Source organism: Ceratotherium simum, chromosome 17 (genome assembly GCF_057802395.1).
Source record: "Ceratotherium simum simum isolate JZ-2026a chromosome 17, ASM5780239v1, whole genome shotgun sequence".
NCBI classification, from domain to species: domain Eukaryota; kingdom Metazoa; phylum Chordata; class Mammalia; order Perissodactyla; family Rhinocerotidae; genus Ceratotherium; species Ceratotherium simum.
In genome coordinates, this window is record NC_141916.1 from 57,809,384 (window position 1) to 57,831,202 (window position 21,819).

Below are 21,819 nucleotides of genomic sequence, written 5' to 3' on the forward strand. Positions count from 1 at the left end.
TGCCTTGGGCCGGGATGCAGGTGTTGGGGGCACTTTGCTAGTGGCATGCCTGGAGTTTTCAGTGCCCAGTTTGTCAGAGATGGTGCTTAATCCCTAGTTGCTCACCCGGGCATTGGGAGTTGAAGGGTGGACTCAGTGGCATACAAAAGCAGTCTTAGCTCAGGTGTTCTAGCGTTGTGATGTGCATCCTAGATGCTGCCAGTCACCAGAAGCATCAGCTGGGGGTCTTTGGTAGGGAGAGGGGCACATTCCAATGTGATTCCCACTCGGGAGCCACCTGGCCGTAGTCCTCCCTGACCACTGTCACCTGTGGGTCTCTGTACTTGCATTTGAGCCCCAAGGTTAGGAAGCCTTTTTTGGGTGTGGCTTTAGGAATGGCTCCATGGAGGGCTCCTTGTCTTCCTTCCTTAGATGCTTGAAACGGGTCGCATTCTCTGTAACCTGTGCAACGTGGTCCCTGGAGGGGTGGTCTGTTTCTTCCCCTCCTATGAGTACCAACGCCAGGTCCATGCCCACTGGGACGAGAGTGGCCTGCTGGCCCGCCTGGCTGTCAGAAAAAAGGTGAGTGACCCCTCAGCTGAACCTCTCACTTGTGAGAACAGTGGCGTGGCGTTCCTCCTAGGATATCCCCTGCACATCCAGCCCTTGGTTAGGCCTCACATACAGGGCTTCTGCTAGCTCCTTACCCCACCACTCCCAATCTCTGATCACTGCCCAGAGGATTTCCCAATAGCGCCTGACTCGGTAGGGCTCTCCAGTCCCCAGTCTGGACCTGAGACCCAGGCCTTCGGAAACCCTTTTCTGGGAAACATTGTCTGTTTACCTTCAGATATTTCAGGAACCTAAGAGAGCAAACCAGGTGGAGCAGGTGCTGATGGAGTATTCCAAGTGCATTCAGGTACGAGGTGTAACTGAGGCCTTGGGTCCAGAGAACATGGGTTGGCAGCTGAAAACGTTTTGGGTGGTATCCCAGCTTTGGTTCCATAACTCTGGGGCTGGTATGTCCCACAGTGCTGTGGCCAGGCGGGAGGCACTGTGACAGGGGCCCTGCTCCTCTCTGTGGTTGGAGGAAAGATGAGTGAAGGCATCAACTTCTCTGACGACCTTGGCCGGTAAGTAGTGGGCTTTTCATCTGGCGCTCTGACACCCGACCACCCCTCACTCCAGGCAGCTGGGCCCCTACCTGCAATCTGATGCCACCTGAGTCTGCACCCAGGCTGACTGCCCAGGTCAGTCAGCTGCGTGGGGAAGTATTTCGGCAACTCTGGATCTGGCCTTCTGAGACCAGGTGGAAAATTAGGCAGACCGTAACTTTATCAGGACTCAATTCATTGGTCTGGACTGGATCTCGTAGCTGAAAACACCTTCTTCAGGTAGTAGGTATAGGGTAGGCATGGGGAGGTAGAGCCACGGAGCACAGCTTGAGGAGGTTGAGGGAGCAGTAGACATAGCAGTTGAAGACCGGGTCCTTCCCCCTGGGCCTTGAGAACCTGCTGAGGGCCTGACGCCCACATGCCATTGCCTCATGTGTGCCCCTCCCCTAGGTGTGTGGTTATGGTGGGCATGCCCTACCCCAACATCAAGTCTCCAGAGCTACAAGAGAAGATGGCCTACCTAGATCAGACCCTTGTGAGTACCTCCAGTATTCCAGAGGACGAGAGGAAAGGGCGGGGAGGGAGTTCTGTCGCCCCTTGGGCTGTGACACCAAGGCTGGTCAGCTGTGACTTCCCCACTGCCCCTTGATATGTGCCGATGTTTCCTGTTTGCTCCAGAGGGATGGGATGCATGTCCACACCCTCTTGAGCTTCTCCATGACCTCATCCGTTATATCAGCTGCTGGCATTGTGCCCATGAAGCCTATTGGTCTTTCTCCAAAGCCTGGCAGTGTCATTTGCTCAGAGAGAACACTAGGCAGGAGGCGAGAAAATATTCTGACAGGTCATTTCCTTTGCCTTTCCCAGCCCAGGACGCCAGGTCAGGCCCCTCCAGGGAAGGCTTTGGTGGAGAATCTGTGTATGAAGGCTGTCAACCAGTCTATAGGTAAGCCTGGGACTGTCCCTGCTCTAAAGGCGGATAGCTGGGGACGGGTGGTTGGACAATGAGGTGACAGGAAGGAGGTATTTTACCTGCCATCTCTCCAGTCTGAGGGCTGTCGAATGGGAGGGGACACAATAGAAATGTACTGTGGGGGAGCCCCAACCTCTCTTCCCATCCAGGCAGGGCCATCAGGCACCAGAAGGACTTTGCCAGCATAGTGCTCCTGGACCAGCGGTATGCCCGCCCACCTGTCCTGGCAAAGCTGCCAGCCTGGATCCGAGACCGCGTGGAGGTCAAAGCCACGTTTGGCCCTGCCCTTGCTGCTATGCGAAAGGTCAGTCGCGCCTTTCCTGTCCCCCGAGAGCCTCCATCCCCAAGATCTAGTGTCTCACTGTCCTTCCCTGTCTCCCCAGTTTCATCGTGAGAGGTCTGGCCCTTCCTGATGGATGGCCGCGCCGCTGCCTGATCACTAGGCTCGCTCTTCACCCTGCAAATTTGAAACGTTTGTCTTGGGCCTGATCTGCAGGGATCTTGCTTAAGAAGGTGAAACCCAGGTGGAGAGTGTCAAGTCTAGACCAGCCCCTTCTGGCATCAGTGGGCTGCCAGGACCCAGGCACAGGTGGTAAAGCCAAAAGGAGAAAACAGTAGGTCCTGCTGTCCTCGGCCCCGTCCCAGGCCAGTTCCCCTCCCTGGAACTGAAGCTTCCCGTTCAGCACGGCCGGGTCGAGCTCCCTGCCCTGTTTCCTGGCCGGCCTTTGCGGGCGGCTCTGGAAGCTGCAGCCTTCCACTGCAGCATCCACCTTCTTAGAGGTGAGGTGGAACAGGCCCATCCTGCTTCTCACCTGTCCCCTCCTCTCTTTCCAGCTACAATTAGCTGTTCTAGACTTTTCACTCTCTGCTCGAAAGTAAGAGCATTCCCTATTTCTAGCCCTCTGCTGTCCACAGTGCTTTCTGCCCAGGGGCTTCTGGTCCCCTCAGCCACCTTCTGTACATCGGTAAGAACTGGGAAGAGAGCCCCGTGCTCTGCTCCTCCACCTGCAGGCCTCGCTTCAGTGCAGCGCTGCTCCCTAACCTGTTCCCCAGCCCTCCACAGCACTTTTATCTGCCTGGCGTGGCTCCAGGTCCTCCAAGTCAGTGGCGCCTCCCTCCCTCTCAACCACTTGAGCAAACTCCAAGACACCTCCTCCCCTGACATCAGCAATTATGCCAAGGGCCATTAGGCTCTCAGCATGACTATTTTTAGAGACCCCGTGTCTGTCACTGAGACATTTTTCCTGTAGGAAAATATCACTCCCTGCATCTGCAATAGCTGCCCCTGCTACTGCACCTCTCTTCTCTGCCTGACCCCAGAGAAAAGAGGCCTTGGTCCAATGGGTACTCTGCCCCCACCGCCTGTAACCAGTGGGGACGGGAGGACAGGCGCTGGCTCGGAGATGTTTGCACAGCTACTGTTCCTTAATGAAAACTGCACTGTTGGTTCATGCTCAGTTCTTGCATTATGCTTCTTTATTGATTCATGTACTGTTTTATCTCAGAGTCTCTTTAGAGAAGAAGAGAGCATGCTGGTGAGGGGGTGGGTAGAGCAGACAGAGAGCGAGGGCTCCCCGCCTGCGGCTCCCAGCCGTGTGGCCTCGGAAGCCAGAAGCCGGCCTCTGCTTCCTGAAGAAGGTCCAGGCACACACTTGGGACAGTCCTCCAAGATCCCCATCCCTCCTAGGGCAGCAGGGACAGACCTGCTGGCCAAGGAGCACATCCTGGCTGTTGCTGTGTGAAGGCAATAGCTCAGTCTGGGTTCTGGGGGAGGAAGAAGCAGCTGAGCCCTAGGATTCCCAGTCGTCCTCGTCCTCCTCTCCCGGTGGCTGCTGGGGCGGGGGCAGAGGCGGGATGGAGTCTGACATTCGGGCAAAGGCTCCTCCTGGCCCATCGCTGGCCCCCGGCCCAGGTCCTTTCCCGGAGATACCTGGGAGGGCAGAGGGGAAGGGTGAGGGAGTTGGTTGGGGCACCAGTTCACCCAGCCCCTAGAGACTTAAAAACAGGAAGAAAAAGGCAAAACGTGCATGACACAAAATACCCCGAGACCCCGGCCCAGGGACGGCAGAGGGTGCTCTGCCTCCTACCTTTGCGCCTCATGACCAGCTTGTTAAAGAGATCTGCCATCAGGTCCCCACCTTGGCCCGTGGCTCTGACTGCAACGGGAAAGCCACGGGTGAGGGAGGATGAAGAACCAAGTACAAGATCTGCACCTGCGGCGACATCCTCAGGGTTCAGTCACGTTTATCCTCCTCTTGCTGACAATCAGCACACCCCAGCCCTCTCCATCAGCTCTTGAAACTTCAGTCTACCAGTGGGTCCAGTTTTGGGGCACTAATGAGAAAATGGTGACATTTGAGTCCCATTGTCACAGCCGCCCTGTGAGGCCAAGGGCCAAGTATGAGCAGCCCCATTGCACAGATAAGGAAACTGGCCCAAAGGGGCTGGGCAGTTGGCCTGAGGTCACAGTGGAAAGCCCAGAAGCAGGGCTGGGACTCCCACTCAGGTCTCCTGACTTCCAGGGCTCTGCTGCCTCATGCCCGGGGGGCACACTGATGCCAGCCTTCAGGATTCATAGCGGACGGAATCTGCAGCCTCAAGAGGCTTAGAGAAGCGGGACTGAGCCAGCCCTCCAGGTCCTGTCTCTAAGAGTCTCTCAGGTCCCGACCACGGCCTTGGACAGCTCCTTGCACGGTCTAAGCAGGCTGTCTTGTGGGGCTCTGTCTCCCACCAACTCAGAAAGTTCCACTAAGCAGGCTCCTAAACCAGGAGGAACCATGGCCTAGGCAGCGGGATGGCCACCCACAGCCCCCAGCAAATGGCCTCGGGGAGGCAGCGGGCAGGCTGGCTGGGTGCCGGCCTTCTGACACTTGCGGTTGCAGAGGACACCCTGCCGGAGTCTGGTGGTCAGAAGAGAAGGCAGCCCTTTTCCTCGAGCCCTCCCCTGGAGTGGGGCGAGGGTCCCCTCACCTTGCTCCTGCTCCTTCTGTTTCTTCTTCTCCAGCTTGCGCTCCTTGACACTGCGGAGCTTGGCCTTGCCGATGCCCCCAGCCTGGCGGATGGACTCCAGCAGAGTGGCCCGGCCACTGGAGGGCTCAACCACTTCCCTGGGGGCTTCCTGGACTGGAGCTGGGGGTGGGGAAGGGTGTGAGGGAGAAAAGCTGCCCAGGCAGCGAGCTTTGTCCAGCCTAAGGGTCTTGGGTTCCAGAGGCCTCCCCTCAAAAGCCTGGCTGTGAGGAAGGGTTCTTCCTCTTGAAAGAGGCCAGCTGGAGAAGCCGGGCCTTCGGAGACTGCAGGGCCTGAATGCTGACTGCCCGCCTGAGTTCAGGAAGCTGTGTGTCCGGGCACCTAGTCCCTCTCCAACCCCACCCTGCAAAGGTGGACCCTGGGAATATATCCAGGTGTCAACTTGACATGTTAGCCAACAAGAGGTTTCTTTGCTATCCAAGGATCTGGGTGCTGGAGACAGACTGGGAGATACAATATTAACAAACACTGCAAGTCTGCAGTTTAAGGGACAGATGGATGTTTTGTTGCTGTAGGTTTCAATTTTTTCAGCAGCCCCCTTTTCTCCATTGGTTTAAGTGGGAATGGGGGACCTGCAGCTCCACCTGTCCAGGCTCCCTCCACCCTGGAGATCAGAGTTCTGGGGCTCTACAGACTTTGCAAACCACTATTTTATGAACCCAGTGAAACAAGATTTTGAAATTAGGACTATTCTGAAAATTTATGATCACTTAAACCTACAGAAAATCCTTCAGGGATCCAGAAATTAGACGGAAGATTCCTCAAAGAAAGCACACCCCCAACCCAACACGCTCTGGGGCTGCTCCTACCTGAGGGAGACATGCCATCTCTGCTGTCATCGTCCCCGGTGCCTTTGCCAGGAGAGGCCACACTTGGGGGTGGGGGTGCACTGACTAGCACTGCTGGGGGAGGCGGCGGTGGCGGTGGCGGGGGTGGGGGTGCTGTAAGCACCCCATCTTGTAGGTCTGAAACAGAAGTGTGAGAAAGTGGGAGGTGCCTAGGGAAGCAAGTGGCCGAGCAGGGGAGCTCCCACCCCACTCCCACTCCCAGCTCACCTGGCTTGAAAGGCTCGGCGACCTCTGTGTGGAAGGTGGGCAGCTCTGGAATGGGGCCAGGGGCAGAGGGGGCAATGCCAGGGCCCAGGTCGGCGCTGTACATGAGGTCATCGGCAATGCCTGGCAGGTCAGGCAGGTAGGATGGGACATCGATCTCAGGCACTTGGCCCAGGTCGGGCACGTAAAAGTAGTTCTCTGGAACCTGCAGGGTTAGGTAGGGGTATGTGAGCGGAGGGAGGGCTGTAGGGGACGTGGGCCCTGCAGTTTGGCCTTGGGGCAGTCGGCGGGGCCTTGTGCACACCCATGCACAGCTGGGCGGGACAAGGGGCCCAACAGGCCCCCTTGCCTAGAGAAGGCTGGCAGGGCCCCACCCAAGTGACATCCCTCTACCTGCTGCTCCAGCTGCTCTCTCTTGCTGATGGACAGAGGGGCATCGAACAGCTTCTCCTCCGTCTCCGCCCCCAGCATCATGTGGGTCTTTGTTACAGCTCCAGCCAGGGGGTCCAGGAAGACATACTTTTTGTACCTACAGAGATGGGGTGGAGGTCAGGCAACCCGTCATCTGTTCTAGGTCCATGGCCCTGACCCACATTCCCCACTTCACCAGAGGTCACAACTAGTTTGTAGTGTGGACTCCCAGGCCTTACAAGGCAAACCAAACTGGTCAGCTCCTGGGTCCCCAGGCTGCAGACTTCTGCTGCCCCTGATTCTGATGCCCCCTGGCTCCCCAACTAAACCAGGCCAGGCCGCCCACCCATCCCTCCACAGCCCTGCCTTCTGGCCATACAGGTTCTCAGTGGTGTTGAAGAGCAGCAAGGAGCTGACGGAGCTGATGTTGCTGGGAAGACCCCCGAGCCCTTCCTCAGCCTCATCCTCAGGCTCCAGCTTGGTGTTCACACATACAGGGAAGTATTTCAGCTTCTCCTGGGGCGTGGGGGTGGGGGGTGGGAGGAAGTGACAGAGGGATGGTGAGTTTCAGCGCCAGGCCAAAGTGACCTCCACCCCATCCCTGTCAGAATCCTCTTGGGGAACAGAAGACTATGGTGGGCCCTCAGTTCCTCCCCAACATCCAGGGCCAGCACTGGTCACTCCCTGTAAGTGTGTGAGCTGCGTGTGCCCCTCAGACCTGCAGGGCCCGCTCATCCAGCGGGCGGTGCTTGCTCTGGATCCTGTAGCGGGGGCGTCTCTGCAGGCCAGGGTCCTGGGCCCCCGTGAAGATGGACCCATACTCCTGCAGGTGCTCTGGAGCTGGGTACTTGGCACTGGAGAACACCTGTGGACACAGGGAGGGTCTGAGATCGCTTCTTCAGGGGCCCGAGGAGCTCCAGAGAGCTAGGGGTGGGCTGGGGGGATTCTAGGCAGGAAGAAAGCTTGAGGTGTGGCTGGATAGCGGAGGCAGGGACCTGGGCAACCTCAGAGGCATGGGGAGATGGTAGGGAATGGGATTTCTGGGGCAGCCCCCCAGCCATGGGGACACAGGGCCCCATGGGCTACCTTGATGGCCTTCTTGCTGCCCTTGATCTTCTCAATCTTGGCCTGGGCCAAGGAGACCCTCTCCCCAATGGCCTGCAGCTGGCTCCGGCTGAGCTCTACTCGCTGGGAGATCCTGCCACGGAAAAAGATCACAGGGGCTGGGGGCTGCTCCCCAAGCGCTGGAGCCTCCTGCACCCCTCCTGCTTCTGACAGCAAACCTGCAGAGCCAGGGGCTTGGGCAAGGGCTCTTAAAACACAGTGTTACCTGCTTGTCAGGACCCATCCTGCCCAGGTGACCTCTACAAGGATCATCCACCCTGAAGGGTCTAGGAATGAACAGTATGAAGTTCCTTGGAGTGCTGGGTAGGGAGGGGCAATACCCTGGCCCCAGGTTAGCGCCTGTATGTGCCGTCTGAAGGACATGGTTCCTGCCTCCAGGATTTTGTTGATAGCCGCAAGCAGAGACAGACTCCTGCCTTACACGTATGTAGTCACCTATTTACAGATGAGGATACCAGAGTTCAGCAAGGTTGAGTGACAGGCAAGGATGGGTCTAAGTTCAAGTCCTAGACCTATTCACAAGGAACTGCCCTGACACATAATAAATGGCTCGTGAAGGTAAATCCCAAGTCCTCACCGTGGTTCTCATGATTGTGGTCTGGCTGCTCACAGGCTGCCATTCCCCCTAGCCCAGATCTGGAGGCCCCAGCGACACCAGCGCCCTGCTATTCCCTGAATGTGCCAAACCCATCTTTGTCACACGGCCTTTGCATCAAATGGGGTGCCGTCCCCCAGATATCCACATGGCTGCCTCCTTCACTCCACTGAGCTGCCTCCTCACTGAAGCCTTCTCGAGGATGGAACCCAAAATTGCACCTGTTCCTTTCCAACCCCCTTCCACATTACAGCCACTGGACATTATGCATCCAGGCCTCTGTGTGCTCTGGGGGTGAGGGCTTTGCTTTGTTCCCTGCTGGACTCCCAGCGCCTGGCACAGTGCCAGGCACTCCCTCTGTGGTTGCTGAATGACCCATGTGTCCTACATGCAAATGACGTGAGCCTTACTTAGCTTTTGCCACAGTATTCAGCAGCAGCAAGTGTCTTCTCACTGCAAAGGGGACTTGGGCTCACACATGTGCCAGGGCGTCCTCCCACGGGCTCCCCTACCTCCAAGAACACCAGCACCCGCCCATGCCCACCACATTCCACACGCAGAGCGGTCACATCTCTGCATTCAACGGGCAGGAGTGAGCGCACGATGAGGCATGAGAAACAAGGAGGCAGGATTACCAGTCTACTTCGTGGGGAAGGGCAGGAGGATATGGTGGGTGACAGAGGGGCCCCACTATGGGGTCAGAGACTACAGGGCCAGGGAACTCTGGGATTTCTTTAAAGGTTGAAATGAACAGTCGAGACTCCAGCCCAACCTTCCTAAACCACCCCCACTAATTTGAGAAGGTTTTGGCCCCCAGAGAACCCACCAATCAGCCAGTTTCACAACCTAGGGGTCTCCATACCCAGGGAAGTCTCCCTGATTACTCCTGGCTGCTTAGGGCAGGGGGCTTGGTGAGGAGGGGTCCGGGGTACAAGCAGGCACCCGGAGCAGCTCAGTTGTCCTTGACAGGCTGGTCTGAGTGGGACAGCAATGCAGACAGAACAGGAGGACAGTTTCCTCCCAGTGAGAGAAGGCAGAACCACTCAATGGGCCTGAGCTCCGCCTTTTCTGGCAGAGAGCAAGGTCTTCATCCACTGGGAAGGGAACCTGAGTGGAATGTGCTTCCTCCAGTCCCCAGCTCAGCCACTTTCTGCCCCTGGGTGCTGAAGCAACCTCAGTGGTTACGTAACCACTCCACTCCAAGTTGACATGGAGAGTGGGAGGGACATCAGAACCGGAGATGGACAGAGGCTGCTTTGTTCTGGTTCTTCCATCAACGAGAGAAGGGCTGATTTCTCAGAGGTTGCAAACATCAAGTTTAACAGTGAACCCTGGCAAATTTCCAGAATGGATTATTAAATTGAGGGTCTGCAAGCACTTTGAAAAGGAAGAGGCGGATCCCAGGGGCCAACATTGTTCTAAATTCACAGCATTTCTTTCTTTGACAGGGTTATTAGACTGGTGTATCAAGGGAAAGCCTTAAACATGGTGCATCCTGAATCAGCAAGGATTCTGACGGCTTCTCACAAAAGCCTGTGGACAAGATGGGGCCATGGGGGTTGGAGGAGAGTGCATCAGAGCCAGATGAACAACAGCACCGAAGGGCACTGCTGAAGAATGGACTGACTGCAGCCTGGCACGTGGGGGGAGGGTCAAAGTGGTTTGTGTGATGGAATCAAGACTCAAATAATCTCTAGAGGCCAGAAGGATGGACTGCAATCAACAAAATGAAACTGACAAGCAATGAATGCGAAGCCCAGCCTTTAGGTTTAAGAAGTCGAGTGCACAAATACAGTTGGAGGTTTAGCAGTAGTTCAGGTGAAGCAAGATCTGAGGTTTTGGTTAACCATAAGCTCAGTATGAGCTAAAAGCAGGATAAGCAGCCTAAAAAAGACATGCGATCTTAGGGCACACAGCTCCTTGTCCGTCTCCTGCCTTCTTTCAATAAATAGGGAACATCCACTCTTTTGGAGGCACTACAGAGAAAACAGAGCCCTGGGTTAACGAGCTAATCTATGCCAGGCACCAGTCTCATCCACGGCTGTGTCCCCTTTAAACTGGACCTGCATTTTCAGAGGACTCTGGATTCCCTTCTAGACTATAGAGTCTGTCTGATCCACTGTCACATTGCTAGCACCTGGGACAGTGCCTGACCTGTAACAAATACTGGCTGAACAGAATGACAAGTTAACCAACGTCCAAAGGAGGGTGATGAGGATGGCGATGAGTGAGAACTCGTCATACAAAGATAACTGAAGGATGTTCTGCCTACACATGAGATGACCCAGAAAATATAATTCCGTTCAAATATCGAAAATATCACAAGTGCTGTCAGGTGGAAAAGCGATTAGACTTATTCTCTGTCACCCCAGAGGGCTCCATTAGGACCAGCGGGTGGAGTTGCAAGGAAGCAGATCTTGGTTCTGCATAAAGAGAACTTTCTAGTCAACAGCTGCACAGCTTTGCAAAGCAATCAGATTTCAGCTGGATGATCACCTGTCAGGAATGCTCCAAGGAAGATTCTGTGTGGGCCAGGGGAATGGAAGACATGATTTCCAGGGTTCTTTTCTTATCCAAGAGCCTTTAAGTCTAGGTAATGGCTTGCTTGTTGACTAAGCCCCCAGAGAGTCTAATCCTTTAGTCATAGTCACGTGCCACGATGCTGAGGAGGGTACTGACCACGGATGAGAGCGAGCTTTCAATTCGTCTGCCATTTCTACCGACTGGCAGCAACAGTCCGGAAGGCTGTGTTAGGAAGGACTGTTAGGCCACACTGGGGCAGGACTGAGTGCCATGACTGATTAGCAATGTCCACTTTGAGGGCAGGGGGACAGTGGCAAGAGGGCAATTTGTTAGTCCTTCCTCATCTAGACCCCCTGGCTTGATGGCCTGCTTCAAGGTAGGTAGGTTTCCAAGCTCGTCACTGAGGTCACGTCTCTGTAGCACATTTGCCCAGACACCAGCAGAGGAGGGGCTGCCTCCCTCAGCGTCAGAGATGGAACTGGCTCACTCAGTCTGCTCAGCGCTGGGACAGAGAGGAATCAGAGCACACACTTCTGCCCTCAAGGAGATTCTGGTCTACCAGGGAGACAAGTAACTACAGTGTCCCACAGACACGGTCTTAACATCTATCTAGTAGCAGTGTGACCTTGGGCCAGTCACTTAATTGGCCTATGCCTCTGCTCCTTGAGCTGAGAAATAGGAATAGTAACTTCTCTATCGTGGAATTATTGTAAAGGTTAACATGAGTGGATGTATGGCTAGTGTTCCTGTACTAGCGGAATGTCCTGAGTGCTCAGTTCACATCTGTTATTACTGCCCATAAGACTGGGAGGGAGGAGGGGCTGCAGGCACTCAGAGGAAAGCAAGAAGAGGCAGTGTTGAGCAGACAAGGAAGTTCCAGGCCGAGGGAACAGGACTTTGCAAGAGAACACTATGGAGGGTGGAGCGCAGAGCAACAGTGAGCAACTCCCCTGGCTGGCGTGGGAGGTGTTCGAGGAGGCCCTGTAGGGACCACTCTTCCTGGCATGGGAGAGGGAGGGGGACAGGGTGGCAGGAGGGCCTGGGCACCACCTCCAAAGCTGACCCCCATTCCCTTATGGGAAGGTTTCCTGTGAAGCAAGGCAGGCCCCCGGCCCCTGCATGGCTGCCATGGCCCCTCAGCATGCCAGCCCAGAGAGGCTGCTGGGGAGGAGGGATCCCCCTCCCGACCCATCATTGCTGCCGCCCCTCCCTTGCCTGTCCTGCCTTCACCCTTATCTTCGCTCACTGGGATAATTAGGAATGATCTGCTAATTATGTAGGCAGCTAATGGAGCGCTTCCTAACCTTGGGAGTCACCAGGTGCCAATCAGTGGAGAGAAAGCAGGGAGAGAGGGAAGGATGGAGGAAGTGAGGAAAAGGGGGAAGTGTGGGCAGGGGAAAAGAAGGAAGAAGGAGGAGGAAAAGCAGGAAGAGGAGAAGAAGGAAAGAGGGAGGAAGTGGAAAGAAAAAGGAAGGAAGAACTCTGGCAGAGAAAATGACCCCTTCCTCAGGAGGACGGAGCTGGACAGATCCCAACTCCCACCCAGAATTCACCTAGCTCCTCTCCCTGGGCCACTGCCACCCGTCTCCTCCTCATCTAAGTCTCCTCCTCATCTAAGTCATGGGAAGCAGCTGGCTTCTCCCAGGTGAGGACGGGGACAGGTGAGGGCCGAGGAGATCTGCTAGGCAGGAAGAGGAGCCAGGGAGGGGGCTGGAAGGAGAGGACGGAAGGGAGCCTGAGAAGTATTTGTCATTCTCTCTAGGCCCTGTGTGGCGCTGCGGCAGAGCAGGAGGAAGGACTACCAGCTTGGAATGCTAATTTTCCATGAGCTCACCTACCTGCGGAACTGGGCACAGGCTCCAGGGGGGCCGAGGGGCCCAGGCCTGGGCCTGAAATGGGGGAGCAGTGGAAAGGAGAGATAGAAAGTGTCTCTTCTTTACCCATCTGTCTCTTCTTTGCGAGAGGTTGCCAAGCAGGAGGAGCACATTTAAGGGGGGAGATTCCAAACTGGGGTCACATCCCCAACTCAAAAGCCCATGAAACATGAAAAGCCCCCAGCTTCAGGACCGCTGCCAGATGGGGGGCAGGCGACCGTGGCTAGGTCTTAGCACGCCCCATCCCCACTCCAGGTCATCTCTGCCGCCTCCCTTTCCTTCATCCTGTTCCCAATCTGTCATCGGGTCCTGTCATGGTTCCCTTTGAAATCTCTCTTCTCCAGCCCTCCCTGCCTGCAGCTCCCCTGGACTGCAGCTCCTCCCGTCCATGCCCACTACAGGAACAGCTCCCAGCGTGTCCCTGGAACCCACCCTCCCCATCCTATCCACTCTGTGCTGGCTGCCTGACACATCTTCCCCAAACTCTTCTGTCCATCACTTCCGTGCTCAAGACCCTTATCGTGGTCCCCTAAAACTCCTGAATCAAGCTCCAAGTTCTGTCCTGTTAGGAGAAGCCCCACGGGCCCTAACGTATCCACTTTTCACTCACCCACCCCCTGCCACTCCTGCTGTGGAGCACGCCCACAGCACTGTGGAGGGCAGAAAGAAGCGAGAGGCCGACTCCCAAGGGCGCACACTCAGAGGGGGAGGCAAGGCCCACAGACACGGAAAGTTGACTTTTCACACCCTGTTCTGCTGTGAAGGCGCTGAACATATGGGACAGGCAGCACTGTCTGTACCCCAGTACAAAAGCAGTGCGTGCAGGCCGGCCTTCCCCGGGGAGCCTGTGATACACATGCTCCATGTTCAGGCCTCGGGGCCTATGGCACCGATTTCTAGCCCCCACCAGATGACCTGCACGCCACCTTCCTAACCCTGCCTCACCACAGCCTATCCCTGGTTGGCCTAGTTCATGCCCCTCTCCCTCGGCAGGCCTTCCCTGACTCTGTGTGGCAGGCGTGTGGTTTTCCTCTCTAGCATCTACTTCCTCCTTATGCAACGAAGGGCCCCCCTTTCCTTCAGGGACTCCATTGCTCCCACGGGCTCGGACCCTGCACTTCAGATGGGCCTAACCCAGGGCTTAGGGGTGACGCATGTGACCAGAGTCTAAGCCAGTCAGCATGTCCTGTCCCCGGCCCCAGCAGTCAGCTCTGGGATAGACATGAGAACAAAGCCAGGCCGAGGGGGCAACGGGACTTCCGAGGAAATGCTGACACGGAGGAGAGCACTCTTTCCTGCTGGACCTGAACCTGAGTGCGTGAGCTCGGGCCTGCTGGTTACCTGGCCACCACAAGAGCAAGGCCTGCCTGGGATGGGGCCAGCCCGGCGGCAGCAAGCTGGGATGGAATGAGAGAAAAATCAGGTTCTGACGACATTTCAGCCCTACAACTGCAAAGCCTGCTCTACCAGTTGGTTCCTTTTTGCTTACAGAGATTTACGGAGTTCTTTTTCTTTCTTTCTTTTTTTTTTGTGAGATCAGCCCTGTGCTAACATCTGCCAATCCTCCTCTTTTTTGTGCCGAGGAATACTGGCCCTGGGCTAACATCCATGCCCATCTTCCTCCACTTTATATGGGACGCCGCCACAGCATGGCTTCCCAAGCAGTGCGCCAGTGGGCGCCCGGGATCTGAACTGGTGAACCCCGGGCCGCCGCGGTGGAGCGCAGGCACTTAACTGCTTGCGCCACCGGGCCGGCCCCAGATTTGGAGAGTTCTGATTGATAAATGTGCCATCCATTCTTAGTTATTTCTCTCTTCTCTAGATCCCTAGAAGCCCCCACAGTTCATGCTATGCAGTTAAGAATCAACCTAGCTCTACTGCTTTCCCCTTCTAGCCTCTAAGATCCTTGAGGACAGGAACCATGTTGTTCACATCTCCAGCAGCCCTCGGGGTCCAACGTGTTGGGCACATGTGGGAGGTCAACTGGGTGACCTGGAATCCGGTTGTGAGGGGAGCCTGGACTCAGGGACCGGGCTCCTGAGGCATCCTGCCCTCCCTGCGCCAGGCCTAGCCATTTGGAGGGCCCATACCCATGCTCAACTAACACCACTCCCTCCCCACGAGATGGCCTTCCGGCCCTGGCCTCATCCCATCCATGGGCAGGGGACACGAAACTGTCTACAGGTGCCAAAAACCAGCAAGGGAAAGGGAAGTATGCTAAAAATCCAAGGCTCCCTCAGAGAAGGCAAGCATGCAGTCATGATCCTGGCGAGGAAACAAATATTTCTGATGGAGTGTTTTTGGCATGCATCTCAATCTCTGGGCACGGGGCAGCCATAATCCAGGACTGATGGCTCTTGAAGGCCTGTGTCCTCTTGCTTAGGCATTGCTTGGGCATATTTAGTACAAAAGGGCACCTAACACTTTCTATACTGATAGCAGGTTAATGGAGGGCCACCCTAGGCAGCCAATAAGCAGAGATGATGTCCACAGATGAGAAGAGCGAACACTTACTGAATGCTTGCTTTATGCCAGGCACCTTAATTCCCCTGCAAGTTCTAATTCACTTAATCTTTACAACAACCCAATGAGGAAGGCACCATTATTATCACTGTTTTATAGATGAGAACGGTGAGGCTTAGAGGGGTTAAGTAACTTGCCCCAGGTTACAAGCCAGCAAATGGAGCCAGCCTGCGTCCAGGCAGGCTGCTCCAGAGTCACCTCTTAACCACTTTGGGGCATTGCCCCTTGGTTACGTTTACATTCTGCAGAGGCTAAGGCAGGCGGGTGTGTTGGTGGGCAGGTCAGAGGCAGAAGAGTCAGAGGATCTAGTGTTTGTACCGAGTTCAACTGGAGACAGTGACCCTGCGTTCTACTCCCATTGGGGAAGGCTTCCAGGAAGAGGTGGACGAACGACTGGTGAAGGAGGAGACTGCATGAAGCATTCCTATCTTGGTACAGGCAGGGGAGGGTGGGGGTGACTTAGGCCACACATGAGAGGGACCTCAGTCAGGCAGTCAAATGCTTCCCACTGGGTGGGATAAAAGACCCCTGGTGAGGCATGGCGTGGGCCCCCAGCAAGGAGAAGCTCTAAGCCCCATCTCAGGTTGCTTATGGACCTGTATACAGGACAAAATGCGGGACCTTTGCAAGGAAACAGCAACACCATTCATTCATATTAAATAAACAGGGGGCCGGCCCCTGACTTAGCGGTTGAGTGCACGCGCTCCGCTACTGGCGTCCCGGGTTCGGATTCAGGGCACGCACTGACACACCGCTTCTCCGGCCATGCTGAGGCCGCGTCCCACATACAGCAACTAGAAGGATGTGCAACTATGACATACAACTATCTACTGGGGCTTTGGGGGGAAAAAGGAGGAGGATTGGCAATAGATGTTAGCTCAGAGCCGGTCTTCCTCAGCAAAAAGAGGAGGATTAGCACGGATGTTAGCTCAGGGCTGATCTTCCTCACAAAAATAAATAAAATAAAATAAACATGGAATGAAAAATCATTATAGCCCAAGGACTGTGCTAGATCAGTGCTGGTGACACAAAACGCTGCCACTCTGCTCAAGACTGGCCATAACCTCTAAGGCCCTGCCCACCTCACCAGCTTCACGCACCCCCTCAGCCCCTCCTCGCTCCAGCCACACTGGCTGCCATTCAGGTCCTTCCCACCTCAGGGCTTTACCTCATGCCTCACTTTCTTTCTGGAACCTACCCACTCACAGTAACTCCCACCTACCCTTCAGATTTTACCATACATGTTTTCTCCATATATTCCTTCCCTGACCCCCCATGCCAGGTCAGGCGCCCCGTTGACAACTGTCTTCTACAGAGAGGCAGTAATAATTCCAGACTCGGGAGCCACGACACCCGGGTGTGACCCCTGGCTCTGCCCCCGGGCTGGTCTCTTAGCCTTTCTGTGCCTCAGCTTCCTCATCCATAAAATGGACATAACAACAGCATCTCCTCGTAGTTGTTGTGAGGGTTAAATGAGTTAATGCACTCCGATCATTGGGGGCACACAGTCAATGCTATATAAATATTAGTTATCACAAAATTATTATAAATCCGTCTTATCACAGCTGTAATTCAATGACTAACATGAAGTTGACTGGACAGAGTCTGTCTCTCCTGCCAGGGTCCATCCTCAGGCAGGACAGGATGTGGCCGTATCCACTGCTGTGACTACAGAGGTGAGCACAGTGCCTGGCACACAGGAAGTGCTGAATAAGTGTTTGCTGGCAGGGGAATAAGTGAAGGAACAGGGCCCCCACTGGGAGAAAGAGTATGAGCTGGGAGAGGAGTACCCCCATGGGGCCTGGGGATCTGCAGGGAAGCCAGGGGGCTAAGTGGTGCAGTAGGTAGTGAGCTCTTACGAGACAAAGTTCTAAGCTGGGCGCCCCTTGGGCACAGGGAAGCCAGCTGGGTCCCCTAGGACCGAGAATCACCCAAAGGGCTGTTCCTAGAGGGGGCATTCCTGGGAATGGAGAGATGGCTGCCCAGGCAGGGGCGGCCCTCCGATCGGTGAAGGTGGGTGGCAGCACCCACCTGCTGAAGATGTCTCCAGACACCTTCTGTAGGTACTGCAGGGCATCTGCCACCTGCTGGATGGCCTCCTCTCGCCGCAGGTCCGGCTGGATGAGGGGCACCGCATAGGTCTGACCTGCCAACGAGTGCTGGGTCCTCATGGGAGTCATGGTGCCTGTGGGTGGGAACGGGAGCATCAGGACTGCCCCACACTCACCCACACCCACCCACCACAGGGCAAGGTACCGGGAGAAGAGAGCACAGCCCCTCGCCCTAACCGTCTGCCGCAGGTTCGGCCCGTGCAGCGGGAGAGTGGGGGACAGAGCATTTGGTGGGAGGCCAGGAGCTCACAGGGCAGGTAGTCTGTTGGTGCTTGTTGCGTGAATGAGGGAGGAAAACTGGCAGGGACAGCAGAGACTGACGAGAAGCGTTCAGAGAAGGTGCAACATGGACTGACTGCCCTAAGGCGCGTGGTACCATTTCTGTGTGTGATCTCATTTCAACCTCCCAAGCCCGGGTGAGCAAGAAAGAAACCCTGGCTGCACAGTGAAAAAGAGGCTGGAAGCAGAGGGTTGGACATGGGGAAAAAATTGCCTGCCTCAACTTCCAAATGGTACCTGGCTCTGGAAAAGCACAGAACATGTGGACTCCTGGGTGGTTCTTACTTTGGCCTGTTCCTGTGTTAGGACAGGCCGTGGCTGGTGACTCTAGGTATAGGAGCGTCCGGCTCTGCTCACCCAGGCTAGAGCCAAGGGGGGCCAGGAGGAAGAAGGGGCCTGTGGGGGCAGAGGACAGGAAGAAAAAACACTCCTTTGAATTGCAAGATGAGGGCACAGTCTATTTATACTGGGTTTAATTAACTCCGCTCCCTGTTGCCACTAAAGCAGCAATCACTGCAGATGGCACTGATTTGATTGGCAAGAGACGCACCAGGCAGAATGTTAAGGTGCCAGGCCCCTATAAATAGGCCTAATCAGAGCTCCTTGGTAGAAGACAGCGAGGAAGACATTAATCAGGCCCGGCCCTGTGCCCCAGACCTGTTCTTCTAGGCACCATGTTGGGGCCCCTGGTTGTAACAGATGTGTGAGTGGGGCTGGGTAAGTGTGGCAAAGGAGGGCTTATGAGTTTTCATTTGGGCTTAAAGCACTGTGTGACCTTGGGTAAGTCACTTGCCTTCTCTGAAGCTCTGATTCTTTCCATTTCCCATTCTACAGACTGAGAATGGCACTGCTCTCTAAGAAGTGGTTATTGCCAATGTGTCACACCAGTACCTTCACCAAGGAGCTTACTCCTTTGCTCCCTCTGCTAGCTTCTCCTTGCCCGTCCTTCTACCCTACCCTCGCTCTCTCCTACTCTTCCCAGGCCAGCACTTTTCCTGATCTGAGATGACAGTTCTGCTTTTTGACTTCTTCCTCCAGCAATGACACCCTCAGCTTTCCAGACCTGAACCTGCCTAGAATCCTCATCAGGGTCCAGGAGGAACTCCTCACCTCTCCACTTCTCTTCCCTCCTATCAAATGACCAAAGTGGGCCAGCTGATCACTAACCATCTGAGGGACCTGACCCTCTGAGACCACATACTCCTTTCAAGAATGCTCCCTTTCTTTGTATTTATATTGATGCAAATTTGCTGGCTGTCCTTAGTTCTGTACCTCAGTTTTCCCGTCTCTAAGATAGAGAGGGGGTAAAAGCTAGAAGATACTCTTCTGTGCACACCTTGAGATGCCTTCCTTATGGTTAGTTACTACATCTGTGTGTGTGTGTGTACATGCACAAGGGGAACAACAGGCACAAAGCTCCTAAACAAGAAAGTAGCAGCTCCGTTTGAAAATTAAGAGACTGAGCACAGCTGCTTAGTGATTTACTCATTCTGTCTGCACACATCTACTCATCAACTATTAGGTGCCAGCCACGATCAAAACAAAGATAAAGGGACACTACACAGGCCATGGACACAGCCTCGAAAACAAACGCCCTTTGATAAGGGCTCTAATCCAGCCATGAGTACAGCACAGGGGAACAATGAGGAAGGAGGGATAAATCCCTTCCCGGGTTAGGGGAGTCAGGAAAAGCCTCTTAGCAGAAGCTGTCCCTCCCTCCTAGGCTCAGGGAGAGAGTGTAGAGAAAGAATTCCAGGTAGAAGGAACAGCTTGAACAAAGGTGTGCAGGGAAATGGCAAGTGTTTATGGGTGGTGAGGGTATAACCATCCTCGTGAAAGTGGGAGAAAAAAAAAAGATAATGAGGCCAGATTGTGTAAAACCCTGAATACCACGGCCATGAGTTTGGACTCCAGCCTGTGGGCCAGGAGTGAAATCCTTAGACCTAGCCATCCAGCACGCAGCCACTAGCTACACTCGGCTGCGGAGCACTGGACATGTGGACAGTCCCAACGGGATGCAGTGTAAATGGAAAACACACCCCGAATTTCAAAGACTTCGTAGGAAAAAAGAACATAAAATATTAAATTTATTTATATTGATTACATGCTGAAACAACCAAATTTTAGACATATTGGGTTAAATAAAATATATTACTAAATTAATTTGACCTGTTTCTTTTCCCTTTTAAAATCACATATGTGACTCGCATAATATTCCTATTGGACGGCGCCACCTGAGAGAAGCTGGTAAAAACAAGGACTCTTCCAGGAAACTGCACACACACCACCCCCGCCTCCCACAACGCTGCCCGTGACCTCGGAAGTGCACGACACCCTTCCTGCACCGCGTCCCCGACGCCCCGCTCCCAGGGTCTACACCCCGCGTTAGAAGCTCTGCAGGGGCAGTCAGGAACCAAGCACGGTTAAAGCAGTGGGGTCATCTAAGAGAGACCAGGGAGGGATGGGAGCTGCAGAAGAAGGGTTCGAGCCTTCCGTTCTGCCCTGTTCCTAAGCCCAAGAGCTCAGAGGGTGTCAGGTCACGTGAGGGTCACGGGGCCGGCGGGCCGAGAGGAAGCGGCGGGCCGGGGCCTGGGGACCCGAGTCTGCTGTCCCGGCAGGGCCCTCCCTGCGCCCGGGCCTCGGCCTCGCTCCGGCGGAAGGACGGCGCGGGGGAAGGGCTGGGCGCACGGGGAGGAAAGGCCGGGAGCTGCGGGGGTGGAGGCCCGTCTCCCTGGCCGGCAGAGGCCCGGCGCCGCTTCCCGGCGGGCGGCGGAGACGGCGGGGAGGCCGGGCGCAGGCTCCGCGGGCCCCGCGCTGTGGCCGCCCCGCTCAGCCCCCGCCCGCGCCCCGGGCCCGCCGCGCGCCCCCGCCCGCGCCCCGGCCTCCCCGGCCCGCGGGGCCTCCGCGCCGCGCTCACCTGCTCCCCGCCGCCGCCCGCTGCCGCCCCGCCCGCGCCGCCGGATCCTGGCGCCGCCGCCGGCCGGGCTCCGCCTCCCGGGCGCTCGTGGGGCTCCGAGCTCTGGCCCGCGACCGCCGCCGAGTCGCAGACCCCTGCGCCGAATCCCCTCCGAGCCTCCGCGGTGCACACGGCACCGTCCCTTGTAGGCCGAGCGCCAGGCCGCTGCCGCCCCCCCACGCCTCTGTGCCCTCACTGCGGCCCGCTCTCCAGGGACGCCCTCGCCTGTCCCGCAGGGCGCCTGCTGCACGACCCCCGCACAGGCCCGGGAACCGCCCCCTTCCCCCCTGCTGTACAGACTTCTCTGAATTAATACATCTTTCAGCTGAATAATACACCCTTTCTTTCTTGTCCTGGCCTCTGTGGGCAGTTGTCCCCACAGAGTCCACTTAGTTCCCGCCCCCCTTTAAAATTAAAGATATAAGCCAGACACGGAAGGACTAATACTGTACGGCTCCACTTGCGCAAGGTACCTGGAGTAGTCCCGTTCCCAGAGGCGGTGAGCAGAGTGGTGTGGTTCCCAGGGAGGGGGAGCAAAGCGAGGGAGGGAGTTATGTCGGACGGGTCAGAGTTTAGTCCGCTCGTCCGGAGCCTCTTCCCGACTAGGCCTCCGCCTGCATCCCGAGAATCCTAAATGGGAATGCCCCACCGTCTGTATCAGGTCACCCTCCGTATCTGACCAAATTCCTCATCCTCTTCCATCCTCTTGCCTTCAGCAGGAATGCTGTTGGGTCAGTTTAGCAGAAAATCACCCACGCTCTTAGCAATTTTCTATCCACGGACAACCGCCCCCCCCCCGCTATAAATCTTCATTTGTCCATTCTGTATTCGGAACTGACCCCAGTTCTACACTGAGATCTCTTTTCCTCTGTTGCAAAGTCCTGAATTAAATCAGCTTTAACCTCTTTACTGTCCAGCTCTGGTTTTCTTTGACATGTCAGTTTGGGATAACGGAAAGTTTTGGAGATTGGTGGTGGTGGTTGCACAGCAAGGTGAATGTACATAACGCCGTGAACTGTACACTTAAAAATGGTTAAAATGGTAACTTTTATGTTGTGTATATGTTACCACAAAAGAAGCTAGATAGTTAGAAAAAAAAAAAAAGGCTAAAAAATTTAAATGTATAAAGGAAGTATTCCAGAGATCCTGCAGCAGTCCCTCCTGGAATCCCTTGGCTTGGCTTAGAGTTCTTAGTCCCTCTCTTTTGGGGTTGCAAGAGAAAAATACAGGATGCCAAGTTAATTTGCATTTCAGTAAAAATCGAATATATAAAAAT

At 55.4% G+C, this 21,819-nt stretch overlaps 2 protein-coding genes across 10 annotated transcripts in view; one reads left to right on the top strand and one right to left on the bottom strand.

Annotated features, from left to right (window-relative positions):
- The window catches only part of DDX11 (DEAD/H-box helicase 11), a 35,564-nt gene extending 32,040 nt beyond the window's left edge, over nt 1-3,524 (top strand). For all 6 annotated transcript variants that reach the window (XM_087442909.1, XM_087442910.1, XM_087442911.1 and 3 more), the window contains 7 exons: nt 412-561; nt 830-898; nt 1,012-1,112; nt 1,545-1,629; nt 1,962-2,040; nt 2,217-2,371; nt 2,451-3,524. In XM_087442909.1, coding sequence (XP_087299035.1) covers nt 412-561; nt 830-898; nt 1,012-1,112; nt 1,545-1,629; nt 1,962-2,040; nt 2,217-2,371; nt 2,451-2,480 — 669 coding nt within the window. In that variant the 3' untranslated portion in view covers nt 2,481-3,524. The remainder of the gene's footprint in view (nt 1-411; nt 562-829; nt 899-1,011; nt 1,113-1,544; nt 1,630-1,961; nt 2,041-2,216; nt 2,372-2,450) is intronic.
- WASHC1 (WASH complex subunit 1) lies at nt 3,522-21,072 on the bottom strand. Of its 4 annotated transcripts, none has more exons than XM_087442917.1 (11): nt 21,017-21,072; nt 17,229-17,382; nt 7,644-7,755; nt 7,276-7,422; nt 6,937-7,073; nt 6,540-6,675; nt 6,150-6,351; nt 5,904-6,059; nt 5,038-5,196; nt 4,155-4,223; nt 3,522-3,997 (listed from the first exon to the last, which is right to left on the bottom strand). In XM_087442917.1, the coding sequence occupies exons 2-11, from the start codon at nt 17,375-17,377 to the stop codon at nt 3,858-3,860; spliced, it is 1,407 nt and encodes a 468-aa protein (XP_087299043.1). In that variant the 5' UTR covers nt 17,378-17,382; nt 21,017-21,072; the 3' UTR covers nt 3,522-3,857. The 4 variants fall into 4 exon arrangements, with proteins under 4 accessions (XP_087299043.1, XP_087299045.1, XP_087299042.1 ...); XM_087442919.1 differs by lacking the exon at nt 21,017-21,072 and adding an exon at nt 20,505-20,658; XM_087442916.1 differs by lacking the exon at nt 21,017-21,072 and adding an exon at nt 17,825-18,400.
- Nucleotides 21,073-21,819: the final 747 nt, after the last annotated feature.